The 23473-nt window shown below is 36.4% G+C and overlaps 1 protein-coding gene across 3 annotated transcripts; it reads right to left on the bottom strand.

Annotated features, from left to right (window-relative positions):
• Nucleotides 1-873: 873 nt before the first annotated feature.
• On the bottom strand, nucleotides 874-3266 carry LOC145128915 (UPF0481 protein At3g47200-like). 3 transcript variants are annotated; one of them, XR_013717170.1, is made up of 3 exons: nucleotides 1694-3183; nucleotides 1154-1268; nucleotides 874-1086 (listed from the first exon to the last, which is right to left on the bottom strand). XR_013717170.1 is itself a non-coding variant. In XM_079063693.1 (3 exons), exon 2 carries the CDS (start codon nucleotides 3052-3054, stop codon nucleotides 1726-1728), a length of 1329 nt encoding a protein of 442 aa, XP_078919819.1. In that variant the 5' UTR covers nucleotides 3055-3107; nucleotides 3211-3266; the 3' UTR covers nucleotides 874-1268; nucleotides 1694-1725. The 3 variants fall into 3 exon arrangements, 2 of the variants coding, with proteins under 2 accessions (XP_078919819.1, XP_078919820.1); XM_079063693.1 differs by adding an exon at nucleotides 3211-3266 and having other exon boundaries at nucleotides 874-1268; nucleotides 1694-3107; XM_079063694.1 differs by having other exon boundaries at nucleotides 874-1268; nucleotides 1926-3183.
• Nucleotides 3267-23473: the final 20207 nt, after the last annotated feature.

Below are 23473 nucleotides of genomic sequence, written 5' to 3'. Positions count from 1 at the left end.
TATCTTTTGCATACAAACTCCGTTTTGGACGTTCTTTATATATCCGCGATTAGAGAAACATGTACTACGAGTCTAGAATAATTTTTTTGTTCACAGACGCTTAATACAAAATTTTAGTTTTTCAGTCGTTACTAGAGTTACAGTTTGTGCTTTACATTTCGTTCGAAATTTTCCATCATTTAAGATAAGATACCATTTCTTATCTTATTGTATTTGAAATAAAATTATATTTTTACTAAAATATGCATTGAAATTCAATCAGTCGAGATACAAAAAGGTTCGCGGTGAACTGATCGTTTTGCAGATTCAGACCTAAATTCTAGGATGTCACATCCACACCAGAAGAGAGAGTCTTTTGTATTAGGTTAAGCAATTTACCTCACTTTTTCCTCTACAATACGTGATGCTCTTCTCACATACTCTAACCCTATCTCTCTTCACTAAGAATTACATAACAAATAAGGATGGGCTTTTAAACTTTGGGCCAAAACAGTTGGGCTAGAAACTTAAGTTACTGGGTTGGGCAGATTCAAGCTCACTAGAGTTGTCTCAAGCTCATTAGATAGACCACTTGTGTTGACTACCAAAAGAAGATGAGGAAGAATGGTTGATTTTACTTTTTTAATTAATTAAAAATCACCCAATACATGAAACTTGTAATTGTAGGTTATATAGACTAAAAAGACGATCACTTGACAGTTTGTTCCATCATAAAGCACGGTTAATACATCATTTTTCCCATTAAATTAAGACAAGATAACCAGCAGGATGCTGGGAATGATACAAGGAAAGTGAAACAAAACACAAGTGACAACCACCACAACATGCCAAAGTAAAAAAAAAAAAAAAAAAAAAAAAAAAAAAAACACAACACCTCGGATATAGGAAATGCTAACCAGCCAAACAGACGACCATGCTAGAACCAATACAATCAGACAACTAATCTCCTTGATGACGAGGAACATTCAAGACAAATCAAACACTACAGCAGGTAACTGACACCTTCGAACCCCAACCACATGCTATAAAGGTAAAACAGATGCAACCAATAGGAGGCAACACCAAGAGAACCGACTATCAGTCAAACTGCAACAGCAACCAAATTAAAATCACCAAAAGTACTATTCCTAGATAGAAGCAACACCAAGATTACCAACTTGCAGAAAAAGTCATTAAGAATCCAGATTAGCAGCACCAGGAGAACCGACTTGTATCCATAAGAATAGAATCAGCACCAAATTCAAATCTTCAGACCACCAAATTCAGATCTACAAACCACCAGCAAATCTAATGAATAGCAAATACCAATAAAGCCCAACACTTAATTAACAAAACTGTCCGAACACATGAGACAAGTGTATTTTATACCAATATACAAATTGTCAACCAAAAAAAAAACTGACCTAACACTGAAAAAGTGTTGATTAAATTTCTAAGATTATGGGATAATGCTAGTTTTGAGATAGTTACAAAGTGGGTTATATTGGGGAAAACCGGAAAACTAAAAAGATTTGGCAAAGAGTTTATGTATTTGTATTCACACACACGTATTCAGTGCTTGGCATGCCTTTTTCTAGTTACAAATTGAAGGAGAAAACCTTGGGTGTGTAACTTGGTATATTCTGCATAAAAAACTAAGGAATATGTAAGATTAAAAGAAAATTTCAAAATCCAAAAAGTTCAGAGAAATTACTTTAGTCAGCCTTCGAATTGGTCTCGAACATCTCAAACAGTTTTAACACTATAGATAGTTTGGAGTAATGTTAGGGTGAACAGTACCGAAGCACCAATGACTGTCAACGTTTTCCAGGTGGTACTTCTATAAAGGCGTCTCAATGAAACTAATATGCTAGGCCAGAAACGATTGCAATATTCATCCAATCGTTTCCATTCCTCAGTGTAATAAAAATCTCTAACGACGATACCTTTGCAAATATTGTTGAAGAGATTTGTGACATCTTCAACGGCTCCCAGGTTGTGTTGAAGGACTTTTGACCTCACAAGCAACGAAACATCATCTTTAGTGTCAATGAGCTTGTCCATCAGAAAGGCGAAAGAAGTAACATAATGACGACTTAATGGGTAGCATTGCTCATAGGCAATGAGATTCCTCAAGAACGATGGTGTGGAGTCATTGATGCACAATACTGGAATTCTGAAACAGGTTTCTCGAAAAAATAGAGAACCCAACCCGGGAATAAGAGATGGTTGTATAAATTTCACTGCAAGCGGAGAATATTCATCCGTTTGTGCCTTGAATGTGACTCCTGCACCAGTGATTTCAGTAGCAGAAGATATATTTGGAACTGGACCCAGCTTTGTAGCTCTAGGCCTGTAGCAGCTTTGGAGAAGCCCAAGGATATGACAATGCTCTACTGGTCCCTCAATTGTGGTAAGCTCGCTATTATTTATGATATTCATATCCTTGAAGAAATAGAAGACAAGGTCAGTTAACGAAATTGACTTCAAGATCCGTTTCACAGTGATGCTGAACAATTTTTCAAGAATAAAGAATGGCATTTGATTTTCTAGTAGCAGCAAGTCGTGTTTAACGTCATGTATCACCAGAATATTGTCAAAAATTGGATCCCCCTCTCCAATTCCATATTCGAACCTGTAGAGAAGCTCAAGTATGAAGCAACCATCAATAACCATCATTTCAGCGAACTTTAAATTTTCATAATTTGTAAAACTTGGTGCATAGCAAGCTCTTGCACGTGTTAGAAGCCCAAGAACTGCTTGTACACAGTTATAAGTTATTTGCTCTATATCCTCCTCTGTGGATTCCACAGTTCGACAAAATAATCGATACATGTAAGTCACTTTGTGCTCCTCCATAGCTTTAAGATGCTGGTCCTCTTTGTGAAGAGGGCCGATTGAGGTGATTCGAGGTGTATATGCAGTTGGGTTGAGATTTCGAAGTGTATCGGGTACCATACAAATTGTGACAATATTAGATTGCTCGGATTGATTCAGTCTTACTGATTCATTTTTTATCAGTTTACTGATGGAATCGTGAACTTCCTTTCTGTAATCGTCAGCTTCTGTTTCCATAATGAATCCTGTAGCTTTTTCGTTGTTGCTGACCAAAGACGTCTAGGATATATCTACACGAATTGATCACAATAAACTGGTGAGAAATTAGCCAAATTACAAGTTAATTTGCAACTACGAATAATCAACTTATCATGATTTATGTTTTGCATAAACCTTGGGTGGAAGAAGTACGTTCAAGGTAGGTTCAATATTAATTTTTTTTTGTCCCCATATCATTGACATATATGAGTACATCAAAATCTATAATTGACATAATACAAGGTACCAGTGCTGTGTGTTCACATCATATTAATTCAGATTCACGCATATACATTGAAATTTTACAGGTGTTTTATTGTGAATCAGGAACAGTAAGATGTAACTTCAAGCTTTTATTCATGTGCATCAACTAGGCTCATGGGTGTGGTTGTCATGCCTCATCCATGACACCAGGGTGGAGGGTTTTCACGTTGTGAGCATCGCCTCCCTTAGTCGTGATGCTGAGGTGGTGTGATGCCCCATGAACCCTAGTGTTGAAGTGGTGGAGGGTGGCTGAGGGGTGGTGTGATGACCATATCGTCCGGTCTCATATTCCAGGATATGCCCCGTGTCATATAGAATGATTGTTTGATATTTTTTTTCGTTCATTCTTTTCAATAATAAATATTCCTTGTAAAAAGAAATCAAGGTACGCAAAAAAAACAACCTTTCTACAAACAAGCATAATTATAAATTTTGGAAAAAAAAGATTTAATGTTTGTTTCTATAAATACCAAGAGAAACTTTTTGTCTCCAAATGTCAAGAATGGTTAAATTATTCTTCTCATACCTACATTTGTCTGTTTGCAAGAAAAAATTCAAAAATATTTTCCTTAAGTGGTCATGTTTTACTTATAAAAAAACTTTTGCTTTTATATAATATATATACATTACAATGAATGGAAAGGGAGACATAGAGAACAACTACTGCAAACAAAATAAATAGATAAACCATTCTAACCCTAAGATTAAATATGGCAATCTGCCAAAAGTGTGTTTGGAATTGTTTATTTAACTTAATAAGCCTTTTTGATAAAAGTTTTATTAACTTATGTGGTTTTTAAAAAGATGTTTAGATTAGTTTATGTGGTGGCAATAAGCTATAACATGGTTTTTAAAAAAGGCGTTTATATTAGTTTATATGGTGACAATAAACTTTATATTAGTTTATATGGTGACAATAAACTATAACTGATAAGCTTTTTTTTTTAAATGTGTTTAGATTAACTTATAGTCATTTTAGGTGAAAAAATCATAAGTAAATTTTAAAAACCAATAGTTTATAACTTTTTAAAAACACATTTTTGATGGTTGTAAAAAGTTGTTTTTAAAAGCATATTTCTATTTCTCATACACTTTTTTAAGCTAATTGATTTTTTAAAAAACTAATAAATCAAAATAAGCATTTTTCAAACTCAATGTCAAATACCCTCTAAATATATGCTAGCATTGTGTCTCATTAAATGTTGCATAGGAAATATTTTTACACAAGTGAAACATTCAGCCACATTAGAATAAAAAAGAAGGTTGCTGGGGAATCAAATTTAGAACTCCATCAATGAGTTGTTGAGTGAGAGTTAAAAAATAGGGGTATTGGATTGCTTAGATTCTCAGAAAGTTGTGAAAACAATATTAAATTGAAATATTTCGATAGTACAAATTGAACACTCAATTGGATAAAATTCAGATATTACGAAATGAAAGAATATATGTGAATAAGTTCTTGAAGATGTACCAGAAAATGACCAAAAAACAAAATATAACCTCTATGTTTGAAAACTGTCACAATACAGTTTTAAACTATCACAAAACTGCCAAAAACCATCACCAAACTGTCACAAAGCTCAACCCCGGCCATGGACTTTGCCCCTAGGACCCCGCTACCAGGAGAGCTTCCCTCGGACACATGTCGGTTCAGGGGCTTCGCCCCTAAATGACAATGTACTTTGAATTTTGATAAACTCAAAGACGTGTGTACTCCGCACCACCCGAAAGTTCAATGTTTATCAAGATTTCTTTTTGTCAACAAATTAATCATATTACACTTAAATAATATTAGTGATAACAAATCACCAACAAACCTCCCCCATTTAAGTGTAATCCTGATTAACTTACAGCAAAACATAACAAAAATAAATTGATGCATAAATGAAATATCATGACGGTTGAATTTCAAATTAGTATATTACTCAATCTAAGTATTCAAATAGCAGGGTGTCACTAAGGATTGAACCGTTTCTATTCAAAGTGAATACATGAAGATAATATACACAACAATTTACATTCTCATAAATTCTAACTTGACACTATATTTTACTAACTTGTGTCCTATCCTTATATAAGTATATCCACGCCAAATCTCAAACTTCCTGAAGCAGCTAAACTTCATGCTTATATACGTAGTTCTTTTATCATTGCACCTACAAATGTAATTTTTCAAAAGAACTACTAAGAAATGAAATTTCAACCATCTTTACTTGTAGTATTGAACACATATATTGGGATATTTTTAATAATGTGTTCTAATCTAAAAATATCAAGCTTTTTATATTGAATTCAACATCTAATATTGCATTAGAAGGGATTTGGGTATCTCAATATGAAAGATTTTAGGTGGACTTTAAACTCATCCCTACAGCCGCCTTGTGCATAAGATATCTAGCTAACCCTTTAATTAAATGATCAGCTAAGTTCAACTGAGTTCTCACAATCTCCACAAATATCATACTGGTCATAATGAGCTCACGAATCATGTTATGTCTAACACCTAAATGTCTAGACTTGCCATTGTACACTTGAATATATGCTTTAGCCGAGGTTGCAGCACTATCGCATCTGATAGAAATGGTAGATATCGGTTTGGGCCACAATGGAATTTCATAAATCAAATTCCTTAGCCACTTAGCTTCTTTACCAGCAGCAGACAATGCTACAAACTCATACTCCATGGTGGAGTTTGTAATACAAGTCTGATTCTTGGATGTCCAAGAAATGACATCTCTTCCTAGAAGAAATACCAAACCAGTAGTAGAGGAGTGATCCTCTAAGTTGGTTAGCTAGCTGGAATCCGAATAACCTTCTAAGACAGAAGGAAATCAATTGTATGTGAACTAGGATTGCTAGTATACCTACTAAGCTTTCCTACAACATACGTTATATCATCCCTAGTACTAATCATTGAATACATAAGGCAACCAATAGTTCTTGAGTATTCAAGTTAAGACAATGGAGATCCCTTATTAGGTAGAAGCTTAAGATTACGATCTATAGAAGTGCTAACATGAGAACAATTTTTAAAGTAAAACTTTTTCAAAATCTTATTAATGTAATAAGATTGAGAAATTGAAATCACATCAGCCTCCCCGAGGTCTTTCATGTCAAAACTAGATGATAAGAATTTCTTGGTGTTATCAACTTCATCTTGATCAGTACCAAAAATCAACATATCATCTACATATAGACAAATTATAACTCCTTTATTAGAAGTATCAAACTTGTTATATACACACTTTTCAGCTTGGTTTAATGCAAAACCATTAGACAAAACCGCATCATCAAACTTTTGATGCCTTTATTTTGGTGCTTGTTTCAAACCATATAATGATTTCTTCAACTTGTACACCTTGTTTTCATTTCCAGACATCACAAGACCTTAAATTTGTTTCATGTAAATCTCCTCATCCAATCCACCATTCAAGAATGTAGTTTTCACATCCATTTGGTGAATCACAAGACTATGTATAGCTATAAGAGCCAGCAATAATCAAATAGTGGGAATTCTGGCAACATGAGTATAAGTATTAAAGAATCCAATGCCTTCTTTTTGCTTAAAGCCTGAGATAACCAATATGGCTTTGTACTTATCTATTGTACATTCCACTTTCATTTTCCTTTTGAAGATCCATTTACATCCTAATTCCTTGCATTTAGGATGTAAATCAGATAAAACCCAAGTATTATTATGCATGATAGAATCAATATCATCATGAATTGCTTCTTTCTAGAAATCAGCATCCCTATAAGCCATAGTTTCACTAAAAGTACTTGGATCTTCCTCAATTATATAACAATATTGATGTTGAGACACGGTCTCATTCCTAGTCCCGTCAACTACATAAATTTAAAAATCGAATCCAAAAGACATACATTTTCTAGCTCTAGTGCTTTTCCTTGGTTCAAGTACAATATTTTTACCACCACAAACATCTTCATCTTGAGTTGTGGTTTTGCTGGAAGATTGTTGAATCATGTCCTTTGGTCTAGGTATAGATGTAAATCTCTCTTCATCAAATATAGCATATCTTGACTCTATAACAGTATTCGCATACATATAGTCATTAGATTCTAAAACATAGAATCTATATGCTTTGGAATGCTCAACATATCCAATGAAGATAAAAATATATACCTCTCTCACCCAAGGTTTTTCTTTTGGGTTCAATGAGCCTTACAACTGCTCTACAACCCCAAAATTTAAGATACCTCAAATTTGGAACCTTTTTATACCGGTGCTCGTAAGGACTATTTTTACTCCTTTTGTTTGGAGTTCTATTCAAGACATAACAGGCTAGAGGTGGAAAATTTTGACACGACTCGAAATTGACATTTAATAAATGGGTTAAGGTTAGAAATTTCGACACGTTTAATTAAACAGGTTGACATGACATTACACGAATATTAAACGGATATGGTTAGAGTTAAGATTTTTAACACAAAAACGACATGAAAATAACCCGTTTATATATATATATATATATATATATATATATATATATATATATATATATATATATATATATATATATATATATATATATATATATCAAGGTTGTAAAAATCGTTCGACGGTCGACTAGTGTTAAGGGATTAATCGGTCTTGACGAGGATTAATCAGGGACCATATATTATTAATAAAATATTAAAATTAATCAAATATTAATATATCTTAAGAAAAAAAAAAGTACTTCAAAATTAGAAAATAAGAAAATTTGAAAATTGAAAATTTGAAAATACAAAAATATGAACATTTTGGTATAATATTTGAAAATTTTGGAGTAAAAAAAAGTTTATTTTTTGAATTGTTTTTAAAAAAATTAAAATTTTTCTTACTTTTTTTTTTTACTTTTTTCAACTTTTTTAACTTTTGTTGACTTTTCTTGACCGGTTAATCCCGCCAAGACCGATTAATCCCGCCAAACCCGATTAATCCTAAATTTTCGATTAATACCCTAATCATCGACGGTTGGAGAACGTCAAGCAATTAATCCACGATTAATCGCCGATTAATCCCAATTTCTGCAACCATGATATATATATATATATATATATATATATATATATATATATATATATATATATATATATATATATATCAATCGTTTCTTGCTTACATCGTTGTTGGATTTTATTCTTATGTATTCTTTTCTTTTGTTGCAATTAAGTTAACCGTGGATGAACCAACCAACTTGTATGATGCTAAAATCGATGACTCTAATGATGAAATGGAAGAGGAGATGGAAGAGGAGGTTGGTAGTGCTACACCAACTTTTAATCAAAATATGCCTTAACCGAATCTTTCTGGTAACCCTCTCAAATGTAAAAGTAATCTTACTTATCGTGTTTGGAAAGCCTTAGAAATGCTTAAAGAGTTGGATTTTAAGGGGAATCTGCTGTGAAAATGAAGGAAATATGGGACTAGGTATATAGCTGAAAGTAGTCACTGGACAGGAAATCTACTTAGGCATAAAAGTGCTTGTGATTTGAAAAACAAAATTTATAAAGATGTTGGACGGCTTCTTATACAATCTAATTTAAAAGGGTCTTTGGGTACCAAATCTCCTACTTTTAAAGCTGATGAATTTTGTGAGTTGGTTGTTGTTGCTATTGCTAGACATAATCTCCCTTTTAATTAGTAGAATATGAGGGTATTAGGAAAAAAAAATCTTACTTATGTCCAGAAGTTAAAACCTTTTGCAGAAATACCATAAAAAAGAAATTTTCAACATGTATTCAATTGAGAAATCAAGGCTTCGTGATTTGTTGCAACATGTTTGTAACATCCTGTTTCCTGCCATTTCTGAGGCATGGACTGGAAGTCAATTGTGTAACGCTTTGGGCCTTAAGGAGGCAAAGTTTAGTTCTTATGAAAGCAGGTAATCTTAGTTAAGATATTTTACCCTTGAATTGTGTTTAGGGCCGAAGGGTAGAATGGGAAAAGTCAAGGCTTTGTTCACCATGATCTTTCTTCTAGAGGTATAAAGTTTGAATCTTGATGATGATATTGTTAGATCTATCTATTTTTTAGTGTTATGAGCTTTTGGTCACTTTAAGTGCATAAAGTTTAGATCTTGAAAGTTTGTGACCTTGTTATGGATAAAGTTGGAAACTTTATCCATCTAAACATATATTTGATTCAGATCTGAAGATTAGAGACTTGGACTTAATGGACTAAGTTGAAAAGATGCACTTTTTGGGTCCCTTTGAGACTTAAAGACTAGATCTTGTTTGTTGGGACCATTCTAATGGATAAAGTTGGAAACTTTATCCATTATGGAGCTATTATGAACCATAAAAATATGATCTTGAGTGTTAGATGGTCTTAATGGGTTAAGAACATAAGGTTTTAGACATTAAGCACTTTATGGTCAAGGACATCATTTTGGGGTTGGCTCTGGCAAATGGGCTTAACAGCTTAAGGACTAAGCTCTTAATGAGTTGGGTTGTCAGCCAGCTGCGTACGTTGGGCGTACAAGGCGTACGTTGCGCGTACGTGGTCAACAGGCACGTGCATGGTCAACCAATGCTTACGTTGGGCATACAGCTAAGTACGTTGGGTGTACTCAGCTCGGTTGCTTTTTGGAATTTCGACTTTTTCCTGATTTTAACCAAGTTTGAGCTAGAGTATTTTGGGTATTTTTGGATTGTGTTTGAGAATTGGTCATTTGGATAGATAGGTGACGGTTAAAGCTGAGATTCAGAGTCGGGACCTCATCAACTATTGTTCGGAATGAGAGGGGAGTTTTTCTCACTGAACATACGGGTCTAAGGCACCAAGGACAACCCATTGGATTGATATCCTGCTATACATTGATATGATGAGTATGGAATAGATATGTATGTTTATATGCTAGTTGCCGATATGCGTAGACCGGTATATCAATAGGACTACCTGTGATTTCTGACTACATCATTATATGTCTGTTGATTATGTTTTTTTATCTGTTATATGTAGGTATATTGTGTTGGGTTGAGGTAGTACTGCTTTGTGTTGTAACCAACAAACCCGGGAGCATTCCTGATATGAGTTAAGGGCCGATTGGCATGCCAGACTCATAATGAGGACTCGGGAGCATTCCAGATACGAGCTGAGGGCCCGGTAGGTATGCCAGAATCGTACTGAGGGCCCAAGGGTATTCTAGTCCGATGACTGAGTGGGCCCGTTGTATATTGGTATTCCAGTCTGATCTGTTGTATATTGGCATTCCAGTCTAATGACTGATTGGGCCAGGAGCAAACCAGACATAAGTTATGGACCCCGAGGGCAAGCCAGACTTTTGATGTGGGCTCAAGAGCAAGCCAGATCTGAGTTGTGGGCCCGATATGCAAGCCAGACTCATATTGTGGGCTTAGGGGTAATCTAGTCTTTTAGTTGTGGATGAAGTACATGTTGTTATTTGTTATGTTTATGTGGTGTTACTTTGGGCAACTCACTAAGCTTTGTGCTTACAGTTTTAGTTTATGATTTCAGGTACTTCATAGGATCGTGGCAAGGCGAAGGCGTGACCGTACACATCCTGATTTTCATGTTGTTGATCGTAGGAGACTCTGGTTTTAAATAATGTTTGGAAACAATGGTTTTGTAAACACTTTTATTAATAAATGGGTTGTTTTAAAAAGTTTAAATTGGTTGTGATTTTTTAGATGTTACAAGTTCGTATCAGAGCCTTGATTTGAGCGAATTGGAGGAACATCCGTGTAAATCCCGTCTCAAACTAAGGAACTGCAAAAGGTTTTTTTATTAAATTATTTTCAAAATTAATCAGGAAAGGATGTGATGTGTACGATCAGCTGGAACCAGTAAGTATACCCCAAGTTACCACACTGTTATTTGATATTATGTGTATGTTAGAACAGCATGCTAGTGATTGGATAAGGATTCAGGAATTGCATGATAGAATTTCCTTATACATGATGCCTTGGTTCTTATAGAGTTCTCTTGTTGATTGATGTATGACTCTTTCGGGTGTGAACTAACTACTAATTGAATACGTTAAGTCACATGTTGCATGGGTTAAATAATTTTAGGGTAAAGGATTTGGTCCTACTGCGCAACTCTTGTCTAAGTCCAACCGTGGTAGGGTTGAATCTTTGAATCTAAGAGTATTTAAGTTATGTTGCATGTGATTGTATTCATGCATTAGTTAATTAGCACCAATGGGGGTCGTTTGGCAGTTTATGGTAGGGTGGGATGTGGATCCTAGGATATCCAAGGGTCTAGGTAGTATGTAGTTCTTGTTATACGCTCTTGTTGGAAGTTTTATGGATGGGTTTGTATACGAGGAACCAGTCTGAGGGGGAATGATTAGCCACTCTTGAGAGGGTGAGGATAGGATGAACATGTATCCAAGATGCTTGGGCCTAGAGGTCGGGGATTTCCTATGAGGATCTGCATGATTTTAGCTTGTCTTTGTGCCAGTCGACTCCACTGCTCGAATGATGCTTGCTTTATGCTTTGTGTGTCATATTGATGTGAGCTAACTATCAAATGAATACACTAAATTACATGCTAAAAAGGTTAAATAATCTTAGAGTGAAGGATTTTGTCCTATTGTCCTGCTCTCGTTTGAGTCTAACCGTTGTAGGGTTGAGTCCTTTAGTCGAAAGATTATTTAATCTTTGTTTCATGTTATTGTATTCATGAAGTGGTTAGCTCATATTAGTAGGGGTTCTTCAGCAGCTGATGGCAGGGGAGGTGGGGGAATCCTAGGGGAGCCTAGGAAGTCTTTTACTGTGGTTGCTACGCTATTGAGAAAGTATTAGGAGTACTATTATGAGTAGGTGTCTAAGAGTACCCAAGATGATTCTTGAGGAAAGTATGGGTAGGTGTGGAAGGTAGTATTGGGCCCATACTACTGGAAGCACAGGATCAATACTCGAATTGAGGAAAAATTCGGGGATTCTAAGGGCTGGTCGGGGAAGATAGCATGGTTTGATACCATGATCCGTGGCAGTGGTCCCGTATCTGTCAATCTTTTGGTTATGGTTGTTCAAGCATGAGGATGGGCCTGGTAATTGTTTTGGGCCTCAGTGGCGATGTCAGTTTAGGTTGAATGGTGCAGACCTAGATGAGTTTGTTGGTTTTGAGGTCCCGGGGGCTTTGCTCGAGGTCGTGCATTTGAGTCGCAAGACTCAAGAAGGAAACGATTATTATGATCGGCTTAATGATTGCAGTTGGAATCTGAGTGGTAGACTGATGGATTGGAATGTCACTATCTATGGAGAGGATTATGTCCTTTCATTTTTCCGAGTTCGGAGGAGGAGTGAGCACGCTTGTGATTTTCAGAGTTAGGATGTAAACCCAGTGTGGGGCCAGTTGGCTGCGGTGTTTGGCGGCAGTATGACAGCGTGGGAGTGCGCAGGAGGATTGATGTGGTATGGATGCTTAGAGATGCGGTCAAGGGTCTATTTTCTTTGGATGTAGGCTGGTCAGGTACCGAATTGACGGTCGGGATTGAAGGCGAGTAATGTATGTTTTAGATATTAAGTTGGTGTTTGCTTATGCATTTGCATGAAATCCTTAATGTTAAAGGTAGTGATGATTGGAAATTTTTTGAGGTCTTCATCTGAAAATCAGAATCTCTTAGGGTTTGCTTGGTCCTTATCTGGAAGACCTTTATGTGTGTGTTATACATTCCAGGGCCAAGGATGGTTATCCCTGGTTGAGCCGGTTTGAGATATGGTTGAGTTGCAACACCATTGGGTGGTAGTTCAAACCCTGAGTGGGGAAGAATTGAGTATTCTTCTTGGAGGATCATCGATCTATTCGAGTTCGTGATGTTGGAAGAATGGCTCATAGGGATCTACGGTGCGGGTATGTGGAATCTCAGCTCAAGATTTGGTCAAGTCATGGGTGTGGAGTAAGTGGCTATCAAATGTATGTATTCAGTAGATACATGAGATGTCTCTTAGCAGAAAGTAGTTGGTCAAGGAGCTCGCTGTAGCCATTGGTTCCTTTTGGGGGTGTCAATGAATAGATGAGGAGCCGCTAGGATCAATCAGTTTGAGTATCGGTTGCGGAGGGAATTGTCAGCTCGTTAGAGGGGTTACTATTTATAGTCTAGCTTGGGCAGATAACGATCAGGAAATTAGTTTTAGAGTTAGGTATGTTCATCTCCGTGAGGGTTTTGGTTCACTGGATTAGGTGTAAATGTGTTCTCGATCGGTGGTCATTTCATACATCATCAAAGCGGAGATTCTTCGAAAGTTTTGGGTTGTATCAGTTGAAGTTGAATGGATCCATCGATCTATCGTCAAGTTCGGCTCAAGTTTGGAAGATGTACTTGGTTTTTGGGAGTCTAGAATTTAGGACAGTGTTGCTCAGTTTTCTAGTAGGTACATCAGATCTGGGCCGAATCTAATTTTGCGTATGTCGTGCTGACAGGGTTGGTATTTGGACGGATCCAACTAGAGTTTTAGCAGCATTTCTGGATAACCTTCAAAGTTTTATCGAGATAGTTACGTATATGGGGCCTGTTCAGTCTCAATCAAGGTATGGGATCTTGTTTCGATCGTTCATGCGGATGTCTTCTATTAACGATTGAGGTTCATCATTTCATTAGAACTCTGGTACTTCGCCCTTTTTGGGTAAGGTTATGGGTTCCCTAAGGGTGTGTGTGGTGGTAAGTTCATTAGATATTGTAGTGAGGGATGTATGTGGGTTCGACATGATAGAAATGGATCAATTGGTTCGAATTATATGCATGGTTCTTATTTGAGATATAGCTTTTGAGTTGGAACAAGAGTACGACAGTTTATCCCATTCTCGGGTCGTGTGCGACCATGTTTTCATCGGATTTTGCGTTGGTAGCAGCTTGTACTGTGAAAGGAATTGTACGTGGTAAAATACTATGGAATTATTGCGCTCGGTTAGCGTTGAGAGAGACATTGATTAGGTTCTTGCAAGGCGGTGGAATCAGGTTAAGTATCTTTAGGCCCATGCGGTGCTGGTCATGAGTGTCCAGGCGAATGATGGAATCTCGACAAGATCGGTGTAATACTGAGAGCATTCCAGACATGGGATAAGGGTCGGGAAGGGCATTCCAGACTCATGTTGTGGGCTTGGAGGCAATCCAAACCTATGTTGAGGACCTTGTAGGGGTATTCCAGACATAGAATGTGGGCCTAGTGATCATGATTGTTTCTTTCTTCTACATGTGGTACTTTCGGTGTTGGTGCATGGTTAGAAGTCGGGGGACTCACGAACCAACTGCTTTGGATAAAGTAAGTAGTTAAGGATTGTTAGGAGTATCAGTCGTGCATCAAAATGTCTCTTGCAGAGTGTTTGCATTATAAATCCCAGTTATTTGCGAGTTGTTATTAGGGGTTTGGTTACCAAGGTTGGTTTTCGGTTATGGAGTCTTGAATCAAGAAGTTCATTGTGAATGTCTCAAGTTATTTTCCAGGTGGGGGTACACCTGAACTGATAAAGGTTGGATGTAATGTGAAAATTCTTGGATTGATCATCTTTGCTCGTAGGAGCAGTGGTTGGTAATGGCGTGTCACGGAGTCAAGTGTTTATTTAAGGTTTTAGGTACATCTTATGGATTTCGAGTTGGTTGAAATTCGCAATCGATGTGTTTGAGTAGTTCATTCTGCATGGTTGGTGGTATTCTTAGTCAAAGAAAAGGGGTGGGTTCAGCAAATGGATGAATATCAGTCTTGTAATCTAGGTTCTGAAGTTTAGATCTGATGGGTTCCCTGTCTTGGGAAGCATATTGATATAGTTGATTCGGTGATTGTAGTTTTGAGAGTCCCCAGCTCTGTGATTTTCACTAGAATTTAGGTCTTATAGCTAGGAAGTTGTGGAATATGATGGCGTTGTACGTGCTCCTCTACAGCGGTTATATAGATGAGAATCATGTTGGGAATCGCCTTATTTTGATTGGAGGTTTCAACCGCAATAAATAGTCAGGGGTTCTATTCTCTAGTTGGTTCTCGTCGCGATTGTGCACTTATGTGCAGGATAATCATGACGACAATTGGCCGAGGTGGTTTAGAGCTGATCAAATCTGTGGGTTTTTTACTAGGGTTTCCATCGTGAAGCGGAAGCGATAGCTGATTTCAAGGAAGAAATCTAATTATAGTGGGGGAGAATTGTAACATCTTGTTTCCTGTCATTTTTGAGCCATGGACCGGAAGTTAATTGTGTAAGGCTTTGGGCCATAAGGAGGAAATTTTTAGTCCTTGTGGAAGGAGGTAATGTTAGTTAAGAGATTTTACCCGTGAAGTGTGTTTTGGGCCGAAGGGTAGAAAGGGAAAAGTCATAGGCCGGGTTCTTGCATGAAATATGGATTTTTATTGACAAGTGTTTAGTCCAATATATTTAGACAATATTGTAGAGCTCTTCAATACCTTTCTGTGGATATAAAGAACATCGAAAGCGGAGTTGGAACGAAGAAGTTACGACTATTTGAAGTTAGGCGATTTATGGGTCAGCCGCGTATGTAGGGCGTAATAGGGCATCCCTATTATGCTGGGCATATTCAACATGTACGTTAGGCGTACTAGCGCATCCCCAGTATGATGGGCATAAATTAAGTATGTAGGGCGTACACAATCAATGCCCAAACCCTATTTTCGTGGTTTGAGCCCTATCTATGCTCCTTAACTTCCCTAAACCCACTCCATTCTCAGCATCCACCTCTCCAACACTCTCTCTTGAAACACTAACCCTAGATTGAGTCTTGTGAGCAAAAAGAAGGTGTTTTTAAGTGCTTTGGAGTGCTCTTGGTGCACCTTGTAGAAGAAGGAACTCATGGAAGAATTGTTGGTTGCATTGGAGCTTGTAGATCCAGACTTTTTTCACCTTGATCTTTCTTCTAGTGGTATAAAGTTAGAATCTTGATGATGATATTGTTAGATCTAGCTAGTTTTAAGTGTTATGAGATTTTGGTCACTTTCAGTGCATAATTTTTAAATCTTGAAAGTTTGTGACCTTGTTATGGATAAAGTTGGAAACTTTAACCATCTAAACATCATTTTGATTCAGATCTGAAGATTAGAGACTTGGACTTCATGGATTAAGTTGAAAAGATGCACTTTTTGGGTCCCTTTGAGACTTAAAGACTAGATCTTGTTTTTTGGGACCATTCTCATGGATAAAGTTGGAAACTTCATCCATTATGGAGCTATTATGAACCATAAAAATATGATCTTGAGTGTTGTATGTAACCCTTGCATGTGTTAGATGGTTTTAATGGGTTAAGAACATAGGATCTTAGACATTAAGCACTTAATGGCCATGCAAGACCATAAAGTTGGAAACTTTATGGTCAGGGACATCATTTTGGGTTGGATCTGGAAAATGGGCTTAAGATCTTAAGGACTAAGCTCTTATTAAGTTGGGTTGGCAGCCAGCTGCGTACGTTGGGCGTACAAGGCGTACGATAAATGTATGCGGTCAACGGGCATGTGCCTGGTCAACCAACACGTGCGTTGGGCGTACAGCTGAGTATGTTGGGCGTACTCAGCTGGGTTGACTCGGTTGACTTTTTGTAATTTTGACTTTCACCTAGTTTTGACTAAGTTTGACCTAGGGGTATTTTGGGTATTTTTGGATTGTGTTTGAGAATTGGTCATTTGAATGGATAGGTGACGGTTAGAGCTGAGATTTAGAGTCGAGACCTCATCAACTATTTTTTAGAATGAGAGGTGAGTTTTCCTCACTGTACTTACGGGTCTAAGGCACCAAGGCCAGCCCATTAGATTGATATCCTGCTATACATTAATATGTTGAGTATGGTATAGATCTGTATGATTATATACTAGTTGATGATATGCGTAGACTGGTAGATCAGTAGGACTATCTGTGATTTCTGAATGCATAATTGTATGTCTATTGATTATGTTTGTTATTTGTTATATGTCGACATATTGTTTTGGGTTGAGGTTGTACTGCTTTGTGTTGTAACCAACAAACCCGGGAACATTCCAGGTATGATCTGAGGGCCGATTGGCATGCCAGACTCATACTGAGGACTCGGGAGCATTCCAGATATGGGTTGAGGGCCCGGTTGGTATGCCAAACTTGTAATGAGGCCCCGAGGGTATTCCAGGCTGATGATTGAGTGGGCCCGCTATATATTGGTATTCCAGTCGAACAACTAAGTGGATTCGTTATATATTGGCATCGCAGTCTGATGACTGATTGGGCAATGAGCAAACCAGACATAAGTTGTGGGCCCTGAGGGCAAGCCAGACTTATGTTGTGGGCTCAGGAACAAGCCAGATATGAGTTGTGGGCTCGATAGGCAAGCCACACTCGTACTGTGGGCTCAGGGGTAATCCAGTCTTTCAGTTGTGGACCCAATAGATGTTGTTATTTTTTATGTTTACGTAGTGTTACTTTGGGGGAAATCACTAAGCTTTGTGCTTACAGTTTTAGTTTATGGTTTCAGGTACTTTAGAGGACCGTGGCAAGACGAAGGCGTGACCGTACACATCCTGATTTTTATGTTGTTGATCGTGGGAGACTCTGATTTTAAATAATGGTTGGAAATAATGGTTTTTTAAACACTTTTATTATTAAATTGGTTGTGATTTTTTGAGATGTTACATTGTTCCTCGTAGAATAGCATGAGCATCATATTGTTGGACTTCTATAACAACTGATGGGTATATTTCATTGACTGCTCACTTTGTTGATCATAATTGGTTCATGCAAAAACAAATTTTAGCTTTTACTTCTATGCCTCCTCCCCATAATGGTGCTTCCTTAGATGAATGAGTTTTTGGCTTGTTAAAACAGTGGGGAATTGATAAGAAAATAGTTTCCATAACCTTAGATAATGCCTCTTCAAATGATTCTATGGTTGATGCACTAATATTTGATTTGGATTTGAAGTCTAATGGTGATTATTTTCATGTTTGTTTTTGTGCTCACATCCTTAATTTGATTGTACAAGATAACTTACAAGAATAAGATGGAGTTGTAGTTAAGGTGAGAGATATTGTTAAGTATTGCAAAGGTTTTCAAGCTTAGAAAAAATCTTTTTTGTGTTGTGTTCAATATGTTGGCCTAGAGTCCATAAGAGGGCTAAGGCATGATGTTACAACTCATTGGAATTCTACATATCACATGTTAGATACTACATTATATCACAAAAAAGCAATTCTTCATTTAGCAAAAACTGATGCAAACTATGTTCATTGCCGAAGCTTAGAAGAGTGGAGTAGGATTTAAAAATTTTGCAAGTTTTTGCAAGTTTTCCATGATATGACTTTAGCTTTTTTGGGTTGTAAGTATCCAACATCCAATCTTTATTTTCCTTATATTTTAAAGGTAAGATTGCTTTTGCAAGAAGAGAAGGAAAATGGTGATACTTTTATAAAGAACATGGCTAAAAAGATGCATTTGAAGTTTGATAAGTATTGGTGTGAGTTTAGTACTATTATGGGTATTGCCATTGTTTTTTATTCCCGTTACAAGTTTAATTTTATTGAATGGGCTTTCTAAATGATATATGGTTCATCTTCTGATGTTGAGTTGGATTTCTTTAACAAAAAATTAGTTACCTTGTTTGATGAGTATGCGGCTCTTAGTGCTACAACCAAGACAAATGAACGCTCATCTCATTCTGGTGTTCCCAATTCTATGTCGGACACATATATCACGGTAATAATTTGCTCCTATCATATTTTATGATTTTTTTTATTGTCCTAACTTCTACATTTTTTGTTAGGATTTTGATGATTTCTTTAGTTGTGAATTTATTACTGGTGGTAAATCTTTAGTTGTGAATTTACTATTGGTGGTAAATATGAGTTGCATTCTTACCTAGAAGAGCCAAAATTACTACTGGTGGTAAATCTAGGTTTCAATCATACCTAGAGGAGCCAAAATTACCTTATACAATGAAGATTCGCAATTTGAATGCAGATGAAAGTGATGTACCAAGTACTCCTAGTATTCAAACTCAACAGTACGGTTTAGGTTAAAGATTTGAAGTTGAATTCTCGTATTACTTGTAGTTTTTTTTAATGTTGTGGTTGTTTGATGTTTTGAAAAATTGGTGTTTTTTTGGGTTGTATACTTTTCTAAATTGTGAACTTCAAGTTTTGATCTACTGATTTGGTGGTTTACTTTCATGATCTAAAATTTAGGAAAATTTATTCTTTAAATGGGTTAAACGGGTTACATGGGTTAAATAGGCTTTGCGTGTTAAACAGGTCGTGTCGGGTTAGAGTGTTTTATACGTGTCGAATTAAGATCAGAAAATTTTGACATGTTTATTAAACAGGTCATGTTCGTGTCACGTATTTCCAACCTGTTTAAGTTTCAACACGAAACGAACCCAACACGACACGACCCGTTTGCCACCTCTATAACATGCAGTCAACATAGCCTCACCTCGAAAGCTTTCACTCAAACCAGAATAGGATAACGTGGAATTAACCATTTCCTTTAAATTCATATTCTTCCTTTCAGCTACACCATTTTGATGTGGTGTGTAAGGAGCCATGGTTTGATGTATTATTCCAGTTGATTCGAAATAAACTGGATCTTAATGCTCACCACCTCTGTCAGTACATAAAATTTTTATCAATTCATTTTTATATAGTTCTACTTATTTTTAATAAATTTTAAATTTATCAAAAGATTCATCTTTTTAATGCAACAAATAGACATAACAATATCTAGATGCATCATCAATAAAAGTTATGACATACTTTTTGTTTCCTAGGGATGTTGTTGCATGAAAATCACATAAATCATTATGTATGAGTTCCAACACCTTGCTTTCCCTAACAACATCTTTGAAAGGTTGTCGAGTGATCTTATTTAACATGCAAGTTTTACACTTTTCATGATTCATATCAAAAGAAGGAATTAAACTCCTTTTAAACATGTCTTTTAATATTTTGTAATAAATATGTCCTAGTCTAGCATGCCACAAATATGATTTGTTTGAGTTACTACTAGTACTAGTTGAAGCAATGCAAATCGAATTATCATAAGAAGGATAATTAAGATTAATCCTAATCATACCATTACAAATGTACCCAAATTCAACAAAAGCACCATGTCTTGACAAAATATACTTGTCACTTTCCAACACTTGCTTATGAGCATACTTATTTAAAACTATTTCAGATAAGATATTATTTCGAATCCCCGGTACATACAATAAATTGTCTAAACACAAATATTTCCTAGAAGTAATGTTAAGTAAAATAGGTCCTAAACCCTGGATTGGTTTAGTTGCAACATTTCCCATCTTCACAATAGATCCATCTTCAATTAGTTTGCATACTTTAAACCAACGAAGATCCTTGGAAACATGTCTTGTTGCACCCGAATCAACCCACCATGCAACATCATCATCTTGCACATAAAATGCCTCAAAAATCATACAAACATAATTATGAATATAATTATCATTCTACACGAAACCATAAATTTGGCCTTGTTTCTTTTTTGGACCCTTAGACCCACTTAGACCCGTATCTTTGTTCACTTTACAAAGATGACAATCCTTCTTGAAGTGGCTTGGTTTGTTACAGTTCCAACAAAACAGTTTTTCCTTTTTGTTGGAAGACTTGTCATCCTTTCCTTTAAACTTCCTTTTGCCTATAGAGTTTTTGGAATTCTTTGATACATCACCTTCCACCATATCCATCAAAGAGGAACCAAATTGGTTGTTGCCTTTAGGATTGTTATCAAGTTCGTAAATCCTTAAAGACTCTTCAATTCGTAAATGGCTTCCAAGTTGAACCAAAGTTAAATCCTAACCAAAATTCCTTTGGTGATTCTTGGCCTTTTGGAGCATTTTTTGTCTTGAAGAATAAGAGAATGAAGAGAAGAAGGTGTTCTATTGGTGGAGCTAGCAAGGAAACATCATCCTCATCATCTCATACTCTTTCTGGACCTTTGTACATTTCAAAGGCTCAAACTATATTGCTTAAAGTGGTTAGATCTAAGTTGTTGTCCCATGTATTTCACGTTTAAGAAAGTTTCAATGGAAGGAATACATAAAGTTGGCAACTTTATGTATTCTAAGTGTAATGTCCCAAAAATTCATAGAGAAATTTTCATTTTAAAAACATAAAGTCATATAACACTGATTCTTTAACCAACCAATATCAATTAAAAGTTAACATCAGAGTATAAGTCACAAATAGCCAATCCTGAAAACTCTAAAGGGGATGTTGTGCAGTCATGTCGGTGCCTTCCCTTTAGAAACAAAAGTACTTGAAACCACTAACATAAAACTGTAAGCATGAAGCTTAGTGATTTCCCCAAAAAACTGCATATCAAACATAAAATAGAGATTGATATGTGACATCCATAGTATTATAATTTCCATTATGCCACGAGTCATATCATGGTCTTCCCTTGCCACGCAGGGCACCAAAACCCGGGTCTTACATACAAGTGCCAAGAGCTACCTCCTGGTCTTCCATACAAGTATGACAAATACATATAGCATTATACATATAACTGCCAAGGTCAAGACCATGGTCTTGCATATAATTTTTCGGGAGCCATATCTAGGTCTTTCATGAAATTTCTATGTGCGACCACCTGGTATCTCATTTTGAGTGATTGTACTCATAAAAATGTGATCTTGATCATTTCCTTTCACTTATGCATGAGTTATGGGGTTTAAGAGCCTCTGATAATTTAAGGTTTTTGGTTTTAAACACCTTCTAGCCATGCAAGGTCATAAATTTGGAAACTTTATGCTTTAGGAAGGTATTTCGGATTAGATCTGAGTCCTGGTCGTAAGGTATTAAGGAATTAAGTGCTTAATAGGAAGGTTTGCTTCTGGTCATAGTATGATGGGTGTACCTAGTGGTACGCAACGCGTACTGGGCTAAGGCCTTGTAAACTGGAAAGGGATCCACTACACCATGCGTAGTGATAGAGTACGTAGGGGGTACTCCACTTGTGTTGACTCTTTGACTTTTGAATTTGACATTTGACCATGGACTTGACCAAGTTTGACTTGAGGGCATTTTGGGTAATTTGAATAGTAGTTTGAGTTTGGGTCCTTGTTAAGTTATAGGTCATCTATAGAGGCAGTACTTGGAGCAGTTATCGATTCAGCTATCTTCAGGAAGTGAGGTGAGTTTTCCTCACTGTACATCCTGGTATATAGCATGAGGTTATGTTGGTCATATGATAGATTGGTAGATATGTACAATTACCTGATTTTGTTGGATATATGTTTATGTTTATCCTTTGTATATGTCGACATATTTTGGTTGGGTTGAGGTGGTCCGACTTTGTGTTGAAGGCCAAGATACTCGGGGCGGTCTGAATAGTCTGAAGGCCTTATGAGGCAGTACAGTCAAGCCAAAGGCCCTGAGAGGGTGTCCAGTCAGGCTGAAAGCTCATGTTTTAATGTTGGTATATGTTTGGTTGTGTGTGGTACTTTTGGGAAAGTCACTAAGCTTTAGCTTACATTTTAAATTTGTGATTTCATGTACTTCTAACGACAAGGAAAAGGCAGAGTCTTGATCGTGCACATCATCTTCGACTTTATTTGATTATGATTTTGGGGGACACTCTTATTTTATTATGATTTTTGGGGACGCTCTGGTTCATATTTTATAATTATTGATTACTATGTTTTGTGATATTACAGATTTTGGATTGGTTTGAAAATGATAATTTTTGCATTTATTTTTTGGATGTTACAAGTTGGTATCATAGCCCTTGTTTGAGAGAATTGCACGAACATTCGTGTGAATCCAGACTCAAACTAAGGATCTGTAAAAGTTTGCAAATAATTTTCAAATTGTTTTCAAAAAGTAACTAAGGAAGGATGCGATGTGTACGATCAGCCGGAGAAAGAAAGTATTTCCCCAAGATACCCACAATATTATTTTCTTATTGTGATTATGGTATCATTGCATGCTAGTTTATAGGCTAGGAATCTTTAGGAAATGCATGATAGAATTTCCTGAGTTCTGATGCTTGATAGCCTAGGAGAATTTCTTGTATGCGAGATAGAATTGACATCATTACTGTAATTTCTTAGTGTATGCATCATAGTTGTACATAACTAATATTTTATAGCCTAAGAATGTTTGATTAAGCCTTATTTCATGTTCCTTGTCTAGTTGTGAGCTTAGGGTAGAATCAAGTATTTGAATGTCTATGGAATCCAGCGTT

The sequence above is a fragment of the Lactuca virosa genome, chromosome 8 (assembly GCF_052849685.1).
Source record: "Lactuca virosa cultivar CGN04683 chromosome 8, Lactuca_virosa_CGN04683_v6, whole genome shotgun sequence".
Taxonomy (NCBI): domain Eukaryota; kingdom Viridiplantae; phylum Streptophyta; class Magnoliopsida; order Asterales; family Asteraceae; genus Lactuca; species Lactuca virosa.
This window is presented reverse-complemented; position numbering and strand designations above follow the sequence as displayed.

Excerpts from the sequence above, each read along its gene's own strand:
- LOC145128915 (XM_079063693.1), bottom strand. The coding sequence starts at position 3,054 with ATGGAAACAGAAGCTGACGATTACAGAAAGGAAGTTCACGATTCCATC.